The sequence below is a fragment of the Meleagris gallopavo genome, chromosome 5 (genome assembly GCF_905368555.1).
Source record: "Meleagris gallopavo chromosome 5, MGAL_WU_HG_1.1, whole genome shotgun sequence".
Taxonomy (NCBI): domain Eukaryota; kingdom Metazoa; phylum Chordata; class Aves; order Galliformes; family Phasianidae; genus Meleagris; species Meleagris gallopavo.
The window spans coordinates 11407345-11430311 of record NC_139408.1 but is presented as its reverse complement, the minus strand read 5'-3'; the positions used below and the strand labels follow the sequence as shown (position 1 = coordinate 11430311).

Below are 22967 nucleotides of genomic sequence, written 5' to 3'. Positions count from 1 at the left end.
ACCCCCAGCTCACTACAGCCTCCTTTCCGGAAGTTATAGAGAGCAATGAGGTCTCCCCTGAGCCTCCTCTTCTCCAGACTGAACAATCCCAGCTCCTTCAGCCTCACCTCATGTGGCCTGTCCTCATCAGCTTTGTTGCCCTCCTTTGAACACGTTCCAGGGCCTCAATGTCTTTCTTGCAGTGAGGGGCCCAAAACTGGGCACAGTACTCAAGGTGCGGCCTCACCAGAGCTGAGTACAGGGGAACAATCACCTCTCTGCTCCTGCTGGCAACACTGTTTCTGATGCAAGCCAGGATGCCATTGGCCTTCTTGGCCACCTGGGCACAGGTGTCCTCAAGGTTTGAACAGATGTTGAACCCTTGATATCTTAAAGACTTTATTAAAAAAAAAAAAAAAGCATTTTTTTCGCTGTGTATGTATTTGCTGTCCATATATTTCAATAATTATATGCTGACACATTTTGTGCAAGTTCTTACTCAGAAAATACTATTTTTATCATGGTGTCCTAATTCCTGTTATAGAAGAAAAATGGAAATTTCCCAGAAGGCTGCAGAGGAAGAAGAGAGATATCGCAGAGAAATTGAGCAGTAAGTAACAATCTACAGAGGCAATATGCTGCCTGGAAAAAGGAGGAGAAAAAAAAAAAAGAGGATTATTATGTATTAGATCTGACTGAAAACATTCTTCTCTAATAAAATTGTATATTTAGTGAAGTGTAGTATCCCATGCATCTCAATAAGAGCACCACAGAGTTGCAGAATGGGAAACTGAGAAGCAGCACCTGGAAAACACAAGTGTTATGTTGATAATAAATAATATAAACTTCAAGTTGAATGTTCTTTTTAAAAATATGTTATAAAGTATGTGTCAAATAGATATGTACAGAACACCAGATAAAAGAATTTGTGTCTCAGAACTTGATTATTCTACTTCTCATTTTTAATTTTAATGGAAAAGAAATGAATGTTGCAATGAAATTGGTCAAAGAAGAAACAGAAGAATGACTGAAGAGCTGGAAAACAAATTTTAAGAAAAAAAATTAGATATGCCTAAATGATAGAGATCATTAATTCTCAGTATACTTCAAGTTACATTGTAACACCGTAGATTTTTTTTTTTATTAAATATAATTACAAGTTTAAACATTCTTTTCAATGTGCCTTGCTGCTGACTGTGCTTCCAATTTTAAATACTGACTTCCAGTGCAGATTAAATAGTGCTTTGGCCATGTGGTTATGTTTTAAATTTATCTTAGCTAAAATCCAAATGCAAATGCAAATAGTATCATATAAGATCTGGTAAATTTTGGCACTGTTTGTCAATTTACCAGTTCAAGACAGAATAGAGCTAAGAATAGATCTTAGGCCACTTAAGGGCATTGTATATGAAGCTATGAGTTATTAGGTTGTTGTACTACTGTTGTGATGTGTGATTTTCAGAATTTTCCTTCAATGTGTCACTTTATTGGTGGTGGTGCCTTTCTAGTTTTTTTTTCCTTGTTTTATGAACTACTTTTTCCTGCAGTGTGACTATTTTTCTAAAATGCTGACTTTAATGTGTTTTCTGTCTCAGCAATGTTTATATTTCACTGCCAAATGAATCATTTTTTTAGTGTAGCCTTAGAACTATGTCTTTAGGAAGCAATCATCAAAATAGAAATAAGATCCAAATTAAAATTTACAACTGAAACTTTTGACTCTAGGCATGTTATAGATACTTTTAAATTTCATATTTTAGTTAAAATGCTATTTTTCTAATATATACTTCAAATTTTAAAGTGGGAAAAAAAAAAACGAGAAACAGTTGGCAACTTCAGTTAAGGTGGTAGTGGTGTTATGTATTCCTCTTGGCTTAAAATTTGTGAATCCATTTATATATCTGTATATATACAACTTAACTTAATATGAAAATCGGAGTATTTTACACAGAGTTTATAGGTTATCCTAATAGCCATTGAGATATCAAAGACTATGAATAGATAACATTAAAATAGCTTTTTTTTCCATCTGTAATTTTGGAGTATGTAAGTAAATGCTCATTTAGTGTTTGAACATATTTCCAGCAAATTAGAAAGAAGTCATTAGGTTCTTCAAAAAATGACTCTTAAATCACTGAAAGGATTTTGGTTTGGTGCAAGAGGCATTTTATGATGCATTAATGGAAAACAAACAAACAAACCAAAATGTGCTACAGAGTAAACAATTCTAATGAATTGATGTCTGTGTTGTTATTTTTATACTTTGTATTCATAGCTGCATTTTATTTCCACATAGGATAACAGCAGAGGAAGAGAAATTTAAAAAGGAGTGGGAAGAAGACTGGGGTCCTAAAGAGCCTCCCAAACCTCTGAAAACTGTAACTGCAGAAGTGCACTCTGCTCCTCGCTCTAAACACAAAAGTAAGTAATTGATTTCAGACTGATTCCTTGGTGACTTTTTTGTTTCAGACGCATCAAGTTGTATGGAATATATTGTATGTCTAAGCTGGGTTAGTTTGTGATTTTCAGAAGACTGGGAGCACATGAGAATTGTATTTAATGGCTCTGAGGAGGTACGCAGCTCACAAATGCTACAACCACTCAAACAATCATGGTGGGGTTTTGTTTTTTTTTTTGTTTTTTTGGTTTTGTTTTTTTTTTTACAACCAGCTGCAGGGAGGAAATAAAAGTTAACTAAGAAATCATTGCTTGAAACGTGATCTCTTTTAATTTGGGGTTCAGATATATTGCATTCCTTGTTGGTTTTTTTTGTGTGTGTCACTTGTCAAACTTCTAATGGAGGTGTTCTTGAATCAGTGGACATGTGGTTTCCATTATATGTCCAAAAGAAATTAGTGTTTATATTTTATATATATACGATGGTACATATATATATAATGTGCATGTACATAAGCCAAAAATGAAATGCTGAATTACATACATGTAAGAGTTTTTACTTCAATGAAGACGATGTTACTTATAGTAAGTTATAATTTTCTTCCATTTGTAAGAAGTCATAGATTTGTTACTTCTGAAAAGGAAGGTATGAAGGAGGGGTAAGGGACAAATGTTTCTATTCTTTTTTCTCATTTGGGAATAATTTTGACTTTCTATATTAATCATATCAGAAAGTAATTTAACTTCTTTTAAATTTAGTGAGAGGCCTTGGGAAGTAAATTTGGAAAATACAAAACTAATACAAGATTTGCAGTTTGGGTTGGAGTGAATGAATGCTCTTTGTTGTGCTCTTTCTAATGCTATCTTTTTCTTCTCCCTCACTCTTAATTTGAAGAATTATGTTAATTACTTAATTGAAGTATTATGAAGGATGGAGATAACAGTTTTGTGTATTTTATGTATTTTGTCTTGAACTTGTGCTTCTTTTGGCTTGAAAGAAATGAATGCAATGTTTAGCTTTCATAAGATTCTGTCCTCTTTTCAGCAGGACCTGATTGTCTTTTATTTTGGCAGACTTGGGAACCCCAGGAATGTCTTACAGCTCCCTCACTTCTCTTTTACAAATAGGAAGTGACTGAGCCCATTCTTAGCATCTCCCATTCTCACTCAGCATGAGGCCACGTGTTCCCCATTGCCTGAAAAAAAAAAAATAATAATAATAATTCTCACTTCTTGTACTGAACTACAAGTTGTGTTGTAAGAGTCAATATTTAATTATAACCTTTAAGTAAACAATTGAGTATATATCATTCACATAATGAATGTGACTACAACAGAAGCTATAACTGCATGATGACAGTAGAGCACTGGATAAATGCTCTACTTTTCCCACTCTTTTTCTCTTTTAACAAATCAACTTCTTACTGTTATGACTTTCAGACCTCCTTTATTCATTTTAAGGCTGAATTATTTCGTATACCATCTTCTGGACTTAAAGCTTTTTAGATTACTATATTGAAAATTAAATAATGGCATAACAATGTTTGGAGTTCATACAGAAATTGTTGTTGTATTTGTCTGTGATCATGCATACTAAGAGCTTGTATGGACGTAAGCATCTACTAAAGAAATCAGAATTTCCAATTCCCAGTGACCTAATCCTCTGGGGAAGCAAGGACACTTGTAAGCATTTGCAAAATCTGTGCATTTGTCTGTGAGCTAGTATGTGTAGCAGATGTTAACATCTTTAATAGACCATCTGTTAGTGGGAGAAAGAAATCCTGCTTTTTTTCTCTTTTTCTGTTCCCATCTTATTGTCACCTTTCCCCATGGATCCTGCTGTTAATCTTCTATTTTCTTCCCAGCCCTCCTTTTCATGTCTTTTTTCATCTATTGCAAAAACTCTTTAACAAATAGTCTGCAGAGCCTGATTTGTTATCACTGGGCAGTCTGCATCAAAATTATTTGAGAGATTGAGGGGGTATTTTTTTTTGTACACTGCAACTTTTCAGTGAGGAATTACACTGAGGTGTTAAGTTTTCCAAAGGAATTTAAGGTGCTTGGAGCTTAATTTGCAGTTAAGAAGCTAAGTTGGAAGCTGTAGACGATGATCAGAGAGTGTACTGAAATGGTAATACACAAAGTAAGTAGTGGGAAATGCTTATGGAGCAGATATTACATAATTTAAGGGAAACCTGAGTCATTTCCTAACTCAATTACATTATTTCTTTCATGAGTGTGCAAGTCAGTTTTCTTTCCATGGGTAAGAAACTGAGCTGGGGGAAATGTTTTATCCATTTAGTTTTCTGACTCTTCCGGACAGTGTTCTCCCTATACAGTGTTTGCCATGTTGGCAGTGCAACAGAAGGCCGTTATCTGTTTCTGAAGCCAGGCATCTCAGGACTTCTGATGGCTTAATAGGAAAAGCCACTGACCTCTGCACATTTATCTTTATTGCAGAGCAGACTAATTGGCCATGTGTAAATCTTCTCTGTTTTTTTGAAGTTAGAGGAAGTTAGAATTTGATTTGATCTGAGCAGGACTACAATCATTCATTTTTCTTTTTCTTTTTTTTTTTTTTTTTTTTTTTTTTTTTTTTTTTTTTTGAGGCAAGATACCTTATTGCTAATTTCTTTTTATTTCATGAAAACTACTAGTCACCCCATTACCAGTCTCTTTATTTCATGGGAATCTCCAGTTGACTTTCTGTCTCCTCATTCCTTTCCTCCTTTGTTTCTCTAGTAGATTTAGAGGGAGTTGCACATGACCAACTTGAAACAGATGACATGGATGAAGTGATCATGAAGCAGGACAAACAGGTTTGCCATCCAGCCTTAACTTCCTATCCTGATTCAGATCCTTCCTATGTTTCTCTTCCTTCTGACAGTCAGTCTTGACACTGAACTATGATCTGGTTCTGCTAGAGCGCAATCTATGTTGTCCTTTGGTATGATGAAAGGTTATGATACTGCTGTTGTCACTGCTTTCTAAAGATACTTCGACAAGAACACTAAACATGTCAATCCTACGGAAACATGGATTATATTGAGAACTCTGTGTATTGTCAGTGTTTATTATGTAAAATTATAATACTAAATTATTTTGTCTGATTTTACTCACTTTTTTTTTATGTTTATGCACCTGCATGTACATAGTTCACTGTGGGAAACAGCTTTTCATCTCATTCTAAGCACCACTGTGTTCTGCAAACTTGAAATAATTTGATTACTTTTTCATTTTGATAAGGCTAATAACATGGTTTGTGTAAAGTAGGACTTGGACTATAGAAATCTCAGCAATGCATATGGCTGTATGGTTCTGTATAATAGTTAACTGTTGCATTTGCTTTGCTTAATGTAAAATGTGTATCAGCAAAATAAGGATATTTGTGACAAAATGTGCTAGCACAATTAATGAAGAAGTGGTTGTTCTTGTTATATAATATTGAACATTCATTGCGCTTCCAAATAAATTTTAACCAGTTATACCAGTATCAAGAGGGATCAATCTGAACTAGACATCAACTTTTCTTAAAACAGCAACTTTTCCTTTACCTTTTTGTAGCTTTTGGATGGTTTTATCGGTATGAAGGAAAATTTCCCACAATCCGCAAGGTACAAAGTGTGATAAGTGAGCTTGTTTGCTGTGCATTTGAATTTTAATTCCTCTCTTTTCTTCTCTTCCACTTTAATAAGTAGAAATTAAGATGCTTTTCAGATATATCTGCCTATGAATGCATTCTTTTGAACGCTTAGAACTTCTCAAAACCTGCCAGCTGCAGTGAGCATTGATGTATACTTTGCAAAAGCTGTTCAGCACAGATCCAAAAGTCCTCAAAATAATAAATAAATCCATAAATAATAAAAGTTTTTGAAGATGCAAAAATTCAATGGAAGTCACGTGTGCAGTTTCCAGTTAAACTTCTGCAAATCTTCCATTGAGAGTTCTGAAGGCAAAAGGCTTGTGTGAATCACACACAGAAGAAAAATACCAGAAAATCTTTAAGTATGATGGAATACTTCTTAAATCTCTAGAGTCACATCTAGAACGTTACTGCAGTTCCAAGTAGTACTTTATTCCTGCTATTGCTTTGTTCTCTTTATTTCTTTCAATATATCTTAGTTATATCATAGGTTTCTGTGTTGTTTGTTTCTTGTGGTGGCCGATGGTAATTTACTGGGGTAGGACAAACTGTCAAAGAGGGCTCATAGATCTCTCTCTGAAGAACTCAAAGTCTTTGAGGAGGACAGAGAAAGTATTTGAATCATCATTTATGTCTATTATTTTAACTTTCTAGGAGGATAAGAAATGCCAGTGGTTTTGATCTTAATAAAGAATAAGGAAATGACAGTGTACTCTGATGCCATTTCATATTGCTAGTGACTGTAAATCATCTTGGATCTGAAACACATAAAATCCGGTATGGTTAGGATTATCTGACAAAGATAAATACGTTATGAAAATTCAGCCTCTTCACACAAATAGGGGATTTTTGCTATGGCTGCTCACTGAGATAATTTACAGAGTCTCCAAATACCTTCTCATATATTAATAAAGATTCAACTCAGTTCCTGTTGAATTCTGCTACACAATGTGGACTAAAACTTGAAAGTACCTTAACCTTTTGCTTTTAGAAATACTTTAAAATATTCAAATGGTAAATTTTCTTCCTGCTGAAAATTGCAAATGGATTTCCTGTGTGTGCACTAAAAACAAATTTCACTCTGCACTTAAAATATCTTTAATAGGAAATTAACTGAATCTATGGGGAAAAAGGACAGAAGAGATGACTCATCTTGTTGTATCTGAAAGCAATAAATGCAGCTAAGATTGTCTCAGATGTTGATATTTTGAAACTCTTTGGCATGCGTACTGCTTAGCGTGCCTTTAGATTCAGTAATTTTTCAAATGTTGGTAGCTAGTGGATTGACTACCACCTTCCAGATACTACATTTCATAGATAGCACTTAATGTATCTTCTAATTTATTAGAGGATAAAATTTTATCAAAAATTGCAACTAAACTAACTAACCCTGCATAAAACATGCCAATAGAATGTTAAAACATGAGAAGCTAGGTGTTTGACTTAAGGTTGTTTTGTGGTTTTTCTTTTTTATCTCTAAAGATTATTGTTTTTCCAACAGTAGCTACACTTAACCACAGAGCAGTAGTCAACTTACCACTGAACTCATCCAACAGGATTACGGGCTTCTAAAAGGCTATGAAGAAATCTTGCCCTTTGGTTGCATAGTGCATGCAACATTTTAGAATTATTATGTACAGTGTTATTTCACGCAAAGACTGATTTTTGCTGCTGATGGTAGGGACTGGTCTTCATGATCTGGAATTCTTTCCCGAGAGCAGTTTAGTTTCCCCACTGATCTAAGCCTCTCTTTTATAGGTGCATGTTTGTATTAAAGCATGCAATGGTGTGTTTAGGATGTATGAGGTATGAAGCATTTCTTTTTTCTTTTTTAAGCAGAATGTTCGCATCTGTGTGTACACGAGTGTCTGGAAGCAGTCAGTCTCCTACTGATGTAGAAACAAATGAAGAGAGATAATAACTAACCAAACCAAACTAACTAAAGAGAACTAATCAAAACTGTTTGACTATTCGAAGTTTTTTAGTGGACCTATCTGCTCTACAGTTGTAGCTTTGCAGAGGAATAAGCTGAACTCTCAAATAGTTTATAAGCTAAATGGCTGTGTACAGGCAATGCAAAAGAGGTTGAATTTCTAGCAAATTGCAGAGGAAATGCAGTTAAGAACTACACCTGAAAGACTGGTTCCATACTTGCACTATACTTCAGTTTTCAAGGCAGACACTCATGTACTGAGCTTGAAGTTAACCATGTTTTTAGTTTATGTAAAAATCTAGCTTAAATGTAATAATAATTCCCAGAAAGGAAAGGAGAGAAAGAAGTCAAAAAGTGACAGTTTTTGTGAACAGAAGAAGAATAAAAAGGAAATGGAATTTGAGCAAAGACTTGCCAAAGAGAAAGAAGGAATGCTGGAGAAAGAAAAACAACTGAAAATAAATCGTCTTGTGCAGGAGGTATGTTGTATCTTCTATCAGGTGCAAAATTATATTGGAGGAAAATGAGGTGAATCTTCAGATGAGGTATCTGAATAGGGCACTTGTTTAATTGTCAAAGATAACAAAGTTTAAAAATGAATTACATTTCACTACAAACTTCTGTTTCCAAGTTTGCTTGTTGCTATCATCAATTTTTGTTCAAATGAGGCTAAAATTCTGCATTTATGTAGTGCCTACAATTAGTGATGAGTTTAATGGAAGACAACAGAATAGGAAGTCATTCTCAAAAGCACAGCTAGTTGTAAAATTAATCTAAATGGCATATCTGAAGTTTGAAGCCTTTGTACTGTAACTATATCTCCAATCCTTTTTTTTAATACACTGGTGATATGCTTAAGGTATCTGAAACAGAACGTGAAGATCTGGAAGAATCAGAAAAAGTGCAGCATTGGGTGGAAAGACTTTGTCAGACACGGTTAGAACAGATTTCCTCTGTGGAAAATGAATCTCCTGAGGTAAAACGCTGGCTTTTCTATATGCTGCACGATCTCAAAATTACTCACTGGTTTTCTCCTAAAAACAACAGCTTTTACCAGATGTAATAGAGAAAAAAAAATTGTCTTGTTCTTTCCTTCTCAGCCTTCATCCTAATAAAGGAAAAAGGAAAGAAGAAGAAAACTGTCAGCAGTTGGTGAATGGCAATGTAAATCTGATGGTTAGACTAGATGATCTTGGAGGTCTTTTTCCAACCGTAATGACTCTATAGCGTTTGATGTTTCTGTAGTTGATAGAGATGATGTCATCTGTTAAAGATCAATGCTGATGTTTCTGGTTTGTACATTTCAGTATGCTATTGCTACAAAATAACTTAATTGATTCATGAGCACTCTTTGGGATAGGTAGAACATGCTGCCAATAAAATTTACTAAGTGAGAGTAGAATATCCAGCTTTTTTTTTTTTAATATTCTATGCAAATAAGAGCATCGCTAATCATCTCTTTAATGCCTGCTTGAATTGTAATCGCAATTCAAGTACTAATTGCAACTAACTAAGTGACATTAAGAGACTGACAAAAGAAAAAACCTCCCAGATAATCAGATCCTTTGTTTTAAGTACTCCCCTCAGATGAAGAAAGTTGCAGTGATTGTGCCTTAGCTACGTGCCTCTATTTGTGGAGAGAGGCTTTCCCACCATCATGCTGTGTGGCTTTCTTCCAAGCACAGCTGCTTTCAGGAGGAACACTACAATCTACTGAATTCCCCTGGGACTCCAAGCAATTGCAACCACACAACCACAAAAGGGACCCTTGGGGAACCCTCTTAGTCAAATTTTCTACGAGTCAGTATGCAGCAGCCCTGAAAAAAAACAGCTGGTCTTCTATTCTTCATACTCATAGGTTTGGATCCACTTTGTTCTTTGGTATAGGTCTCCAGAATGGTGGAATGATTACACTAAGTTTTCTTTAGCTTTGTGGGTTCTACCAGATTTTTGTCTCTCTTTTTGGAAAGCAGGAGGGAATATTATGGACTAAAGTCACTTGCAGAGCTCTACTCTCATTTGAAACAAATACTCTGTATTTGTGCCACCAATTCTACATTACATATAATTAGTCTATTGTAGTACTTCTACAAAACTACTCAAGCAGTTACACTCATATAAAATGTAAAGATGGAATGCTTCTGAGGAATAGATACAGCTGAACTATTTTCAGGTACTACAGGCCTGAACTGCTGCTTGGGTACAAGAGCAACCAAGATATGCTTTACTTGGGAAGAAATGTGTATGTTTTTTTAGCACCAAAAAGTGATTATGGCACATGAGATCTCAATGTCAGCAGAAATCCATTTGGAGAAAATGGTATCAGATTAGACTAAGATGCACGTGCCTGTAGAGCAGCTTATCTCTCCTTAATATATATATATATATATATATATATAATATATCTATATATAGATAGATAGATAGTTGCATCTATCAACTGGAGTTTCTTACATACTTAAATTATACCACTGATAAATGTCTAAACGTAATGTTAGTAACTCTAACAGCATATATGCAATCTTTCTTCATACTTGTAAACACTTTCTCCTAAGTTTCTGGGAGGTGAGTGGCTTATTCTGTTCAAATTGTGCAATTTGCAAGTCTTGTGTTGATCAATAGAAATTAAAAAGTCCAGAGCTTCCTGAAGATTTGTATTTCATGGAACCCAAAGCTGTTTTTTTTGATAACTTTTTACTTTTACTTGCCCCTTCTCCATTATGATCTGCTGCAAATTGTTTTCTTCTCCTTTTTTTTTTTTTTTTTTTAATGTCTTGAAACTTCAGGGATGCCTTAAGTTGCTTTCCTTTGATATGTAAAGAAGCTTCCATAGAAACACTTCATGATATTCTGTGTGCAAGACGCCAGGAGATTTCAGAGCAGGAGCGGAGCAGTTAGGTTGGGTGGTGGTGCAGGATTTGCCATCAGTATCATCAGAGCTGTTGCAGATATGAACTGGTAAGGCAGATTTTTGTTCTCTCATGCATAGTTGGCAAGTGGACGTCCTTCTGCTTCTTCCTCTGCCACATCAGTGAGGCGGTTTGCTGGTGGCTTACAGCTTCATACCACAGATCTTGATGATATAAACTTAGATGAAGTTGAAAAACGTGTGGCGCCACTTCCACCATCACCAGTTGCTGTTACTCCAGTATCATCAGCTCATCCACTTCCTGTATTGAATGTTCCACTTTCCAAAGGTCCAGTCCTAACAGTATCACCAGCTTCCCAGGTGACCTCGTTATCTGTTTGGATGCATGTGCCTCTACCATTCCCCTGCTTGGCCTCCCTCCCTGGTTCCATTACCCACTTCATTATTGGATCTGCCAGTCTACTATTTCTAACATTAAAATAAATGAAGTGTTTTTGTTGTTTGATAGTGAATGCAGTCCAGAAGTTGTTTCATTATTTATTCTTGTAATTTAAGCCTAAAGGGTTTTGCTCCATCCTTCCTGCATGTGTTGCAGACCGATCATATGCAAATATGTTGGGCAGAATGTAATAGTTAAAAAGACATTTGGACGTGAGTGTTTAAAAAAGAAAATGTCAGACAGCAAATTAATTCAAGTCTGAGAAAAATTATCCGTATAGTGAAAATCACTGCTCTGAAAGTCTTTAAAATTTTATTGGGTTGGTTTGTTAGCTGCAAAGATTAGAAGAAGAGAATTAGCATGAAATCAGAAAATCCAACTTTTAAAACTTCAATACAGAATAAATTATCAGTAAAGCAATTTTAAATGAACAAGAGTTGGTGATCTTTCTGTAAATCAGGTTTGCTGACTTTTACTGACACAAAAGAGCTGGAGATTTCTTCAGAAAATATTCCAACTTTATTACAATCTCAGTCTGAAAGAGGATCATGTATATAAGAAATCTTGTGCCAAATCTCATTCTAGGAGAGAATTGGCAGCTGCTGCATTGCCCTTTCTCTTGCACTGTGATGGGATTTGTGTACTCCAATTTGTATACCAAAATATTATTGCTCGTTTCAAAGCAGAAGAGGGTCCTGTATGGTCGTGTCTTTCCTACATGTTAATTTTCCTGCATGGATTTGTGTGTTCCTGCACTATTGTGTGTGTTCGTTTGCTTGTTTTTTTTTTTTCTTGCATTTTTACTTGGAAATACTAGACTTTTGCTTTTGCGTGATTTTGGTTAAAGTGAGAAAGGATATGCAAGTTTATCACTTCTGGAGGAAACTGGCAGATTATTTTTATGTCAATAACTGCCTTAATGCAAACTATGTATATTTCATTATTATCTTCTTAGAGTGCTTCCTCTTATTTGGGTTACAAGTTTGAAGTGCCAAGAATATGCTAGATCCATTGAAATGGAGATGTCGTATATTCTTATGGATAACAAGTGTTCCTTGTTGTCCATAAATAAGCACATGTGCATCTAATGCTAAGGGTCTGATTTTTAAAGGTAACACAGGAGCTTCCAAACTGGATCTAACGTCAAACTCACATATTCCAATATATGTTTCTGGTAGTTATTCAGTGCCAGATGTCTTTGAGCAAAAGGTCAGTAATTAAAGAAAAATACAGCTGGCAAGAACAACAAAAATTACCTAGCCTTCAGTAATGGTAGGCTAGTTCTCACTAAATATAATCAGCAGTATATACAAGGAAAGAACTAAGCTCTTAATAAAGTACTAATACTGAACCAGAGCTGCTTTGTTTATAAGCAGTATTAGCAGTAACCTAGTATTGCTAATGTGGTATCAGACATGATAGTAAAATCAGAAGGTGAACAGCTTCTCCTTGCCTCTTCTTTAAAAATGCTGCAAGTAAAACAAAAACATTTTGTTTTATTTCAATAATGAAACATCTTGCATTTATGCCAACCAAAGCAAAAATTAAGGAAGAATATTCCACCAAGAATATTTTTGTCATTTTATTCAAAACTGTAAATCTTTTCTTTGGTGCTATTTTTCCCCCTAAATCATTGTATTTCAAATTCAGCTCTTAACAAATATCTGGCAAAAAGAATGAAGTTTCCTGTCAAGTATGTTCTTGGCAACTACCTATTAAAACACCTGGTATAAACGTATCTCTTTCATAAGATTATTAGCAACTGTATATTTTTACCTGAACCCGGTACTAAGTCTGCTGTTGTTTAGGTTGTAAGAAACACCTCCCACGTTGGCAAAGTGTCTGCCGTGTCAAGCAGTCCACTGGTATGTCATGCGTTGTTGATAATGAATGTAGTTTTATGAATTTTCCATGTAATGGTAACGTAAAGGAAAGGTTAAGGGTCTCACTCTGCATGGCTGATTGATTTCAAATTTGGCACTTGCAGTCATGTGTCTATATCCTGTGTTACAAGATACCTAATGCCAGGTAGTGATAGTGACTTGTAATGATCTGAAGACTTCATATTTCAAACCTTCAGCCATATACACTGAAAGTTTGTGTGTTCCATGAAAAGTCTCTACACTACTGACCATGTGAGAGTGCTTTTCTGCCAAGACAAAGAGGTGGGACTGAGCTGTGCTTTAAACATCATGGCTACATGCTACAAAGTGAGCTCTTTTTTTCTTTTTTTTTTTGAGAAGAACTGCATTTATTTCACCAGTGTTTGCATTGATTTTAATTTGGGATGACTGGATGTCAGTTTTCCCCATTCTGAGGCACTCTTCATGTTGCGCAACTCCAGGAGAAATTATTCTGTTCCATTGTGACTTTAACAAAGTTAATCTGTGAACTTTCTCTCTCTTCTGAAATCAGAAAGTAAGAATATATTTTATGGAGTGGAAATGACATTAATTGAGGAATGTCTACATGAATTGAGGGACTTCCAAAGAACTAGTTCCAAAAATTCTTTAAATAAATAAATAAAACAATTTACTGGAAGCAATTCAAATAATTTTAGAAGATACAGCATGTATCATGTGAATAATATCTGGAATAGGCCATGTTTCTGATGAGAAACATTGACAAGACTGTCCTGAGAGTTGCCGGGGTTAAGTCAAACTAAACCCACAGGGCTCAGTTTTGAACTTTTTACTTGAGCACAGCTACACTTGACGTCAGTAGGAGTTTTGACTGAGTAAGAAGTGTGGAATCATTCACATATCTAGTACGTGCTGGATGATTAGATTTCAAATGCCTCTGGATATTTGTACTTTGTAGAGTTAAGGGAAGGTAGTTAGCATAGCTAACATTTGTTCTTGACGCTGAATTATCTTGAAGTTATTTATGTGGAAAGGAAATCACTACAGTCCTATTGAATTTCATCTTGTGTAAATCCATTTAGCCACCGATTGGTTAAAATTTCATTTTAAGTTTGCTATCTTCTTGCATTCAATTTTAGCATTTTTTCCTGTCGTTTCTCATTCAGTTCATTGCTTTAATGGGACGAATGCCAAAAGCAGAAATGAGATTTTTCCCATAATCTTGCTGGTGAAGCCAAAGGTTAAGGGAGAAAGTTGTTGTTTGTATTTAAGAGAAATTGTGCTTTCATTTGTTAACTTTGACAGTACCTCATTTAAAATATTTGTGTAAGACATGTTCTATTAGTTCATTTCTATTAGTATCATTAAATTCATTGGCATAAACTATGTTGGAGTATTTGGTGAAATTATGGTTTATAATAAATTATGCTATAAATTGTAATTATCTTAAATTAACCCCCATAGCAATTTGCTCCAAGTCCACCTACCCAACGACATCCAGGGGTACCAATAATCTCTAAACCAGTCATGCTTCATCCTGACCCAAACCTTATGGTCAGGCCAACTATCAAATCAGAGGCCCTGGTAAGCCTTTTAATGCTTTTATTTTCTTGTGAATGTTACAGTACTGTGGGATTTGTTATTGATTTCTTCTCAAAGAAGCAGTGCTTGTCTCATTTTCTGCTATGTAAAAGTCATATAGACTTTCAAATAATCACTAATGGTAAGTTCAAAAGGATATTTTTCCAGTTGTTCATAATCTAAGAGTCACATTAATGGCAGTTTTTGTACTAGTGTGTAGAATTACAGAGCAATATAGACCTTAATCTCTCTAGGAGAGACTGCAGATGTTTTTTCACTTATTTGTGCATTGATTTGCATTTTCATAATCATGGGTCCTTTTAACAGAAATGAAATAGTAAAAAGTTTTATTATACTGCTTTTTTTTTCTTCTGTAAATAGTCATAAATATACTTGAAATGTATCTATGCATATAATTCCTTTGTTGGCAGAGAGAAAACAATCTTGGTATCTTAGATATCAATAAATGGATGGTGCAAAGTCTGTTCACACTTAGGTACTTTTTTATTTTACCAATATCTGTTTCAAATATAAATGAAGAAGAAACGCTGAGGATAAATATTATTGACCAGATATATAGCATCTTCAAGAACTGTTTTATGAAGGAAGATAAGCTATGGCTTTCTGAAAAGAAGGAAATACTGTTATGGCAAGTGGTAACTCCCACATGTCAGCCCAGCAATTTCATCTAAGATAACTGATGGAGAAATCAGTAATTACAACGTTATTCTTAAGGATAATTTTGGCTTGTTTTGTTACCATTGGTGTTATGTGTCAATTATATGTATGTGTGTAGACGTGTGCATGTATATGTACACAGTTACAAGAGTAGGGCAGTGTATTGTACTGTGAGCTTTCCATGTAGTGCAAAACATCACATTTGCATTCCATTTGTTTCATTAAAAGCTTATGCTATATCTGACAATAAATGACATGCGCAACATTTTTAGCTGTATTTTGTGGCAATGAGAAGGATTATTCTGTTACTTTCTTCCACAATTGTTCTTCTACTTTCCCAATTAGAGTTTAAAAAGATTCAAATGCTGTCGAATCAGCTCTCCTATAGAAATATTTGCTGTGAAACTTCTCTATTATAAATAGATTGAAATGAAAAATTAAAGCAGGTTTTGTAAGTTGCTCAAGATAAGGCAGATGGATGAGCTTGAAAAAAAAGATAAAAATCATTCTAACATAGTTATTTCCTTCAGTTGTATGCAAGGAACTTCCATTTTAGTTATGTTTAGAAATTTATCACTTCTGTGCAATTTGAAATTCCATAGAGGAGGATTAAAAAGAGTAAAAAGCATAACCTACAGTTAATACAATCAAAAGTTGAAAAATAAATACTTGATATGGAAATGCTAAGTAGTATGAAAATTTGATAATACCCTTGTGCGTGATGAGAATGTCTTGATACAAATAGAAAATATTGCTGTCACTGCTTACAATTAGTGTGACAAACTGGCAATAAGATTCATTTTCATAGGGAAATTTCTTACTATTTGTTATGCATCTATGCACACTGTCCAGACCACAAGAGTACTAAAATGATTGAGATATCAATAATCTTGATTCCTCAACTGCCTTATTAGTTGGAAGATCACAGTTTCATTGAGAGTAATATTCTAATAGGATTTGGAGAAAAACATCTGTCTGTGAATTGTTTTTGTAGACCAGTTAGCTCTTTGCTCCATTAATATCTTAATGCTATAAGAGTTATTCGTCCTGGCTGCATTTGAAGCCACAGTAGTAGTATGTAGAATAAGACTTGCACGGACTCTGTCTTATATGTTATGAATAGAATCCATGCATATATATATGCATAATATTTTTTATATATGTAATGTTTGTATGTATAGTGTCTGTGTGTATATGTATCTGTACGTGTATGTTTGTGCAAAAATGGATAAAACCTTCCAAACCTCCAAGCCAGGAGCTTTGAAGACTGTTGTTACTTAAATGTTTATAGTAAGTGAATTCAGGCTAGGATTTCCAGGTTTTTTAATATTTCATGAAAATGAAATTATTTTCACTTATAAACAGGGAAGTGACGGATGGGAATTAAATGTTGAACGTGGCCTGGAATGCACAGAGCTCTCTGGATCAAAAGCTGTTTCAGCTGTGTGGCTCCATAGTACTGGAGTGAATTGAAATACACTCATGGCAAGGCTAGTTAAGTTTTGGTTCTCAGAACAGGGGAGGATGGCTATGATTCAGTGGTAGGGTTTTCAGAAGGGCAAAACCAACATGGATGCTAGTCTTCCCTCCCAGCTATCACAAACATCTGTTTGTGTGTTAGAAGGCCTTGATGCAATTGTGAATTTCTCTCCTGAGCTCCACTGTGGTTTGATATAGAGTTTCAGAAAGGAACAGTTAATATTTAAGCTTTCCTTGCAAGATGTGAAGCTTGATTCTGCAGGACTGCAGGTAAAGTGTATCAGACGTAGCAGCAATAAGACATAGTCAGAAATTTCAGTTGTTGACCATAGTTACAACAAGATCATCTGAACAGAAATAATTATTTCTTGTTGTTAAGTGGCTGGGAAGGGGCTCAACAGTTTTGGGATATGGTAATGTGCACTACCTACGTAGTTCCTTTATGATTTGATATCATTTTGCTATGTGTATTCTCTCACTTGTAGGTGTGTAGGGAACGAGTACTAAAAAGTGCAAGTATGATTCAGTCCCAAGATGAGCAAAAAAACATTGAATTCTCTTGTTATCAGGTGATATTTGTCTACAGCAAGGAGTTAATATCTGGTTTGGCCGTGTTCTTTCTTTTGCAGCCACAAGAGATGTTTAAAAGGATGGTGGTTTACAATTCATCATTTAGATCTAACAAAAAACAAGTAAAATAACATTTTCCATGTTTTGCGTGATACTTCTTTTGACTGGTTGCAGATTTTAAACCCTCTTTTCTTATCCTGTTGCTCAGTTTCTAAAACAGAGGACTTAAGGCAGCACTAATGCATGAAAACTGCTAGCCTTGGTAAGATTGCAGAGTGTGCATGTGGCTCCTGTAGCCTAAACAGGAGCTTCAGATTGAACCATCTTGTAGCTACTTACATAGTGCAATGTTTAAGACTGTTGAACACTGATAAATGTCCTGAGATTGGGTGATTTTTTTAAAAATATATTCCTAGAGCTGGTTTTTTTTTGTTTTTTTTTTTTTTTTTCACTTTTAGCTTCCAGTTACAATGCATTCAGTAATAAAATATTTTCTTAGTTTAACAAATAAATCTATTATCATGACATAGTTGTTGGTAGGAAATCAGAGGAACTGATGGTGGAAAGCACCTACTCATATAGCATTATACATATAATATATGATATATATAATATATATATTCATATTGTGTAGGATTTTCTATCATATTACTGTATTTATTGCCTTCCTCTGTGCAGCTTTAAATAACCATAGTGCTGAAACTTCCATTTTTCCCTCTTTGGTTGACTGCTCTGTGTTTTAATAGATTGTGCTTTTAAGTGAACTTTGTGCTTAAGTTCTCTGTTGCTGTTAAAAGTGCCACTTTCTGTCTAAAACAGCTTTACTAGTGCAAGCTAAGTTATGTGCATTATCATATTATATGAAAGTGTTGAGGCAAAGCTGTAAGCTCACAGGGTGAACCTTTGGTAAAGCATGAAGATCAATCATGACTTTTTCCTTTTTTGTTTAGTTTCAGTCTTTCTTGATATTCAGCATGGGTCAATTAATATGTAGAATCATTACATTGGCACCTTTTCCAGATAAGTGAAATTGTAATGCAAAGAAGGAAAATAAAAATGATTTTTTTGAGAACTTCAAGGTTAATCATTACGTATCCTTATGAAAATGATAAATTAAGACTGTCTCATAGGTGCAGTCAAGTTAATATGTGAAATGCTAGCAAAATGTCAAATATTTAAAACTTTAATTAGTCCACTGAAAAACTCCCCACCAGACAAGATATGTCCACCATACACATGCTAACTTAATAAGATCTTTCAAGTGTCCATTTGAGAAGATGAATTTCTATGAACAGACTCACTGCTGAAGATTCAGGTGACTTCAGATGGCATGAGCTGAAGGTTTAGGTCAGAATGGAAAACTGGATTCGACTGAGATAGCAAATCAAACTTGAAGACTTATTGAAACTGAGTATTAGTATGTTTTAATTCTTCTTTTCTCCTTATGTCAATCAGAGCATGCCATTGGCTTATTTGCTTTTCTAAAAAAGTTATTTTCCCATTCAAAGCAGCAGCATCAACTTTTATCTAGAAGTCCAGACAGATACTTGTTTCAGTAGATATTCATGTAGATAAACATTTTAATCTTCTGTATTCTACAGATATTTATTCATTTGAATGTTCTTGTAATTGACAGTATTGTCAGGGATGTTCATAACTTTCCCCCTTAATCTGTGGGAGGTAGAAATAGCCCAGTGGTTTCCAGTTAGAATTGCTTGGTTTATTAGCTCTTGCTTGCATCTTGTGTGCACTGCTTACACTGTAAATTTATGATTGTTCAGAGGATGTGTTCATTTCATCATGACTGTATTTGTACATTTGTTGAATCCAGATCACGTAATTTCTTCATTTGTAGGTTTTTTTGTTGTGAAGTTTTACTTTTTGTCCTGCTTAAAGGTGGCTTTCCCAGGAAAATTTTCTTCAAGGGCAACATCTGTTTTCCATGAGGATGACTTGGGGCAAAAAGTTCAATGAGTTGCTTTACATTACATAATGAATTAGTGACTTGGCTGAGATTGGAGTCCTTTCCTCTAAGTTGTTTGCTCAAATACCATAGATGTCTACTTCAACAGTTGTACCAGAGATCTCTACTAATTCAGTATTCAATCTATTAGTTGTTTAGGTAACTATCATTATAAAATGTCTCTCCCAGTTTAGAAAAAGTGTTTGTAATACTAATATGCTTTCTAAAAGCATGAATGATTGGGGTTTTTTTCCCCCCCAAGATGAAATTCTGTCCTCATTGAAGCCTATGATCAAACTGCTAATATTTAGTTCATCAAAAGTAGCAGTTCATAAGTGCACTGCAACCAATTCTTACTTAAATACTAAATAAGGTGTGGACTCTCAGTTCTCTGCAGAACTGCATACAAACAAATTTGCTTTTTGTCCTTTGTTTGCTCATGGTGTGCAACCAACTCCCTGAAATGCCATGAAGAGGAGGATAGAAGGAATTTGAGTCTGGTCCTACAACTTAGAGTCCATGGAGCAGAGCTGGTGATGTGCAAATCACAGTGTCACTTCTCTCAGTGTGAAATAGTGCCCAATGTAATGACAGTCCCAAGAAAGGTTACTTAGAAGTGCATGGCAGAACATATTCTCCTGTGATAAATATGTTCAGCTCCGCCAGGTGTAGAGAGGAACCAGTAAGAATAGTAAACAGTTCCTCAAAATTGTTCCATAGTGTGGAATCTAACTGCTGATTTACTGTAAGGTTTTAAAATCTTTTCTGACTGTCAGGACAGACTCTTTGCTACCTTTCTGTGCTTTTCTCCATTTACAGTCTTTTTTCTTGTCTTACAGAATTACATTTTCTCATTAATAGCTAAAATGGAGTTTGTGTGTTAAACATGAGGCTCATGCACGTGCTTCTATAACTGTCTTATTTTATTCACAGGGCTTCCAGAAATATGTGGAAGACTTTGATCCACATTCAATGGTAAGGAGAGAATTCATACATCTTACTTTAATATAATATTCACTGGAAAAATATGAACATCTTTGATTATGAGGCCTAGGAGAGTAATATTCTTTCTTGTTGGCTTGCTGGGCCTTGTCTGTTTGTTTCTTCTAGACCTTATGAAAGGAAGCTTTCTCACTGGAAAAAAACAGTAGCCAGTGTTCTGCTCTTCCTCTAAGACTATTTTAGAGGAGGCAAAAGACTGTTTTCACCGGTCAGCTACATAGATCAGCTTGTTTTATGTTGCTGAGGTGGAAATAACTAACAATGTATTTTTATAGTTTACTCCAGAGCAGATTGTGGGAAAAGACGTACGCCTCTTACGCATTAGAAAGGTAAATACTACCTTACTGATTGATACTTAAAGAGTTCATATAAGCATTTCGTGTACAGATATGTTTACAGGAAAGAATGGAAGATTAAGTTAAAATTCACAGCTTCTTCTTTACTAAAACTCTTGTTTAATAGGAAGGATCATTAGACCTTGCAGTTGAGGGAGGAATTGATTCTCCTGTTGGAAAGATAGTTGTATCTGCAATCTATGAGGGTGGTGCTGCAGACAAACATGGTGAGTAACAATGGGGAATTTGAGCACTGTTGCAAAGTGGCTTCTTGCAATGGCTGATTTCTTAGCTGACTTCAGAGCTATAGCTGTTACTGAGAAGCTCACTTAGACTGTCCAAGGCAACCAATTCTGTCTCTGCTCTAAGAGCAACGCAAAGAGAAGTTCATGGTTTGAAGAGTGTTGATAAGCTGATAAATATGTAAATTTTATAAATTGTCTTTAAGAAATAGACACTCTTGCTGTGTTTTTATCATGGTAAAAAAAACTGTTATAACATGGACCGAAAATGTGGAGCTGTTCTCTTCTCAAGGATTCCCCTTTTTCTAGTTGTATATAAAAAATCACTTATTCTGTTCATTAGAGAAAGTTAAATTTGGTCTTCATTATTTCACACTTCTCAAACAAGTACATTTGTAATTACATTAATGTGCAAAACAGATACTAGGTAATAGCTGTACTACATTGTTTAGCTTTGTTCTTAATGTTACTTCCAATGGTAATTTGTTTTGTAAAATGTCTTTACTCCCAAATCCATTTAAAGGCCTGACAGCTTAGTTCTGAAAGCCATGAGAACATGCATACCTGGAGAGTATGCTCCTGTGGGTCAGTCTCTCTCATCCTAACCTTGAGAACCATGTTGATGAACAGGTAGATGGACAGGACATCTCCTTAGATTGCCTTTTATAACTTCGTCCCAACCACAGCCATGTTCAAGTCACTTTTTCTCTGAAAAGCTCTCAGCCCCTTAATTTCTTTTTCAGGTGCTCTGTTTTGTGTTTTTTTTTTTTTTGACTTGTCACTGGTTTTGGCCTCTCTTTATAGCTGAGGCTGACCCCTTATCATATATCTTTTCCCTTCCTCAAATCCAGTCCCAGTTAGCTGACTAGATCAGCAAATCAAAATAAGTTCAAAGAACTAGATATGACACATGCTTTTGGAAAGTAATGGCAGTCCTGTAAACACCACTTAGACATTTAAGTATTGCTGCTCTTAATAGTGGTAACAGACTACAATCAAGCACAATTTATGAGGAGTATGGATGTACTGCCCAGATAGGCAAACTTTTACTACAGAAAATCTTCCTAAACTTGTCAACTAATTCCTTTTGTTTTTGCCTTGGATAACACATGTGTCAACTTTCAGTGTTGGCTCTCACATCTAGTTAATACACTAGATAATACTCATAATACTCAGTACTGCATAAATACACAATGTCTGTCACGGATATTATTTTGATAACGTGTATGTATGCTGTGTTCATCTGTCACCAGGAGGCATAGTGAAAGGGGATGAAATACTGGCTGTAAATGGCAAGATAGTAATTGACTGCAGGCTGGCAGAAGCACAAGCAACTCTGGCAAATGCTTGGAACATGGGTGGGGTAAGTATGTGGGATTACTTTTCCATTCTACCTGCAACTCTCATGATGTGTATTTTTCTTTCACAATGTTGTCACAGCAATAGAAGTAAAGTTGAAAATGTCAGAAGAACCAGTATGCAATGCCACCAAAGTGAGTTGAAATCTGTGGATTATATAGGTATACAACAACTCTGAAAGTCTTGCGTGTAAGGTACTCCAAAAGTTTATGACAGCCACACGTCAAGATTTGTACTTAAACACATTGCATTCTGAGTGACTGTAGTACTTTTATCTGTGGGATCTCTCTTGAATATTGAAAATTACTTGGAAGCTGATCAGAACTTTGATAATAGCTTATCTAATCTTTGATTTCTTAATGTGCAAATAGCTACAGTGCACTTTGGCTACAGTGAATGTATTCTCAACAAGAACTGTATTAATTGCTAAAATGACCAAATATAGTATGATACTTAGAATGATCTTTTTTTTTTTTTTTTTGAAAGCTTATTGCAAAAACTAGTAGATTTTTTCCTTAATTTTAGGATAAAAATCAAGCAGTTCTATCTTGAAACTATATTTTAGAGGACCAGACATCTCCTTAGGTTCCATTTTCCCTGTGGCTTTCCACTAATAGATTGTCTTTCTGATCATCT

The 22967-nt window shown here is 35.1% G+C and overlaps 2 protein-coding genes across 6 annotated transcripts in view; both read left to right on the top strand.

Moving 5' to 3' along the window:
• Positions 1 to 22967, top strand: part of LOC100548747 (harmonin) — a 46154-nt gene that overhangs the window by 19995 nt on the left and 3192 nt on the right. For 4 of the 5 annotated variants that reach the window (XM_085224243.1, XM_085224241.1, XM_085224244.1 and 1 more), the window contains exons 13-19: positions 524 to 589; positions 2276 to 2400; positions 5119 to 5195; positions 20327 to 20368; positions 20671 to 20724; positions 20858 to 20957; positions 22226 to 22335. In XM_085224243.1, coding sequence (XP_085080369.1) covers positions 524 to 589; positions 2276 to 2400; positions 5119 to 5195; positions 20327 to 20368; positions 20671 to 20724; positions 20858 to 20957; positions 22226 to 22335 — 574 coding nt within the window. The remainder of the gene's footprint in view (positions 1 to 523; positions 590 to 2275; positions 2401 to 5118; positions 5196 to 20326; positions 20369 to 20670; positions 20725 to 20857; positions 20958 to 22225; positions 22336 to 22967) is intronic. The other variant, XM_085224242.1, reaches the window with a different exon arrangement.
• On the top strand, positions 5202 to 20320 carry LOC104911026 (harmonin-like). Its single transcript, XM_085224246.1, has 6 exons — positions 5202 to 8431; positions 8812 to 8928; positions 10942 to 11181; positions 13069 to 13125; positions 14587 to 14706; positions 17490 to 20320. The coding sequence occupies exons 1-6, from the start codon at positions 8345 to 8347 to the stop codon at positions 17559 to 17561; spliced, it is 693 nt and encodes a 230-aa protein (XP_085080372.1). The 5' UTR covers positions 5202 to 8344; the 3' UTR covers positions 17562 to 20320.

Bases quoted from the DNA above. Each gene is read 5' to 3' on its own strand.
- LOC104911026 (XM_085224246.1), top strand. From the start codon at position 8,345: ATGGAATTTGAGCAAAGACTTGCCAAAGAGAAAGAAGGAATGCTGGAG. The intron at 8,929-10,941 runs GTAAAACGCTGG...TCTCATGCATAG, and splicing joins TGGAAAATGAATCTCCTGAG to TTGGCAAGTGGACGTCCTTC. The intron at 13,126-14,586 runs GTATGTCATGCG...TAACCCCCATAG, and splicing joins CCGTGTCAAGCAGTCCACTG to CAATTTGCTCCAAGTCCACC.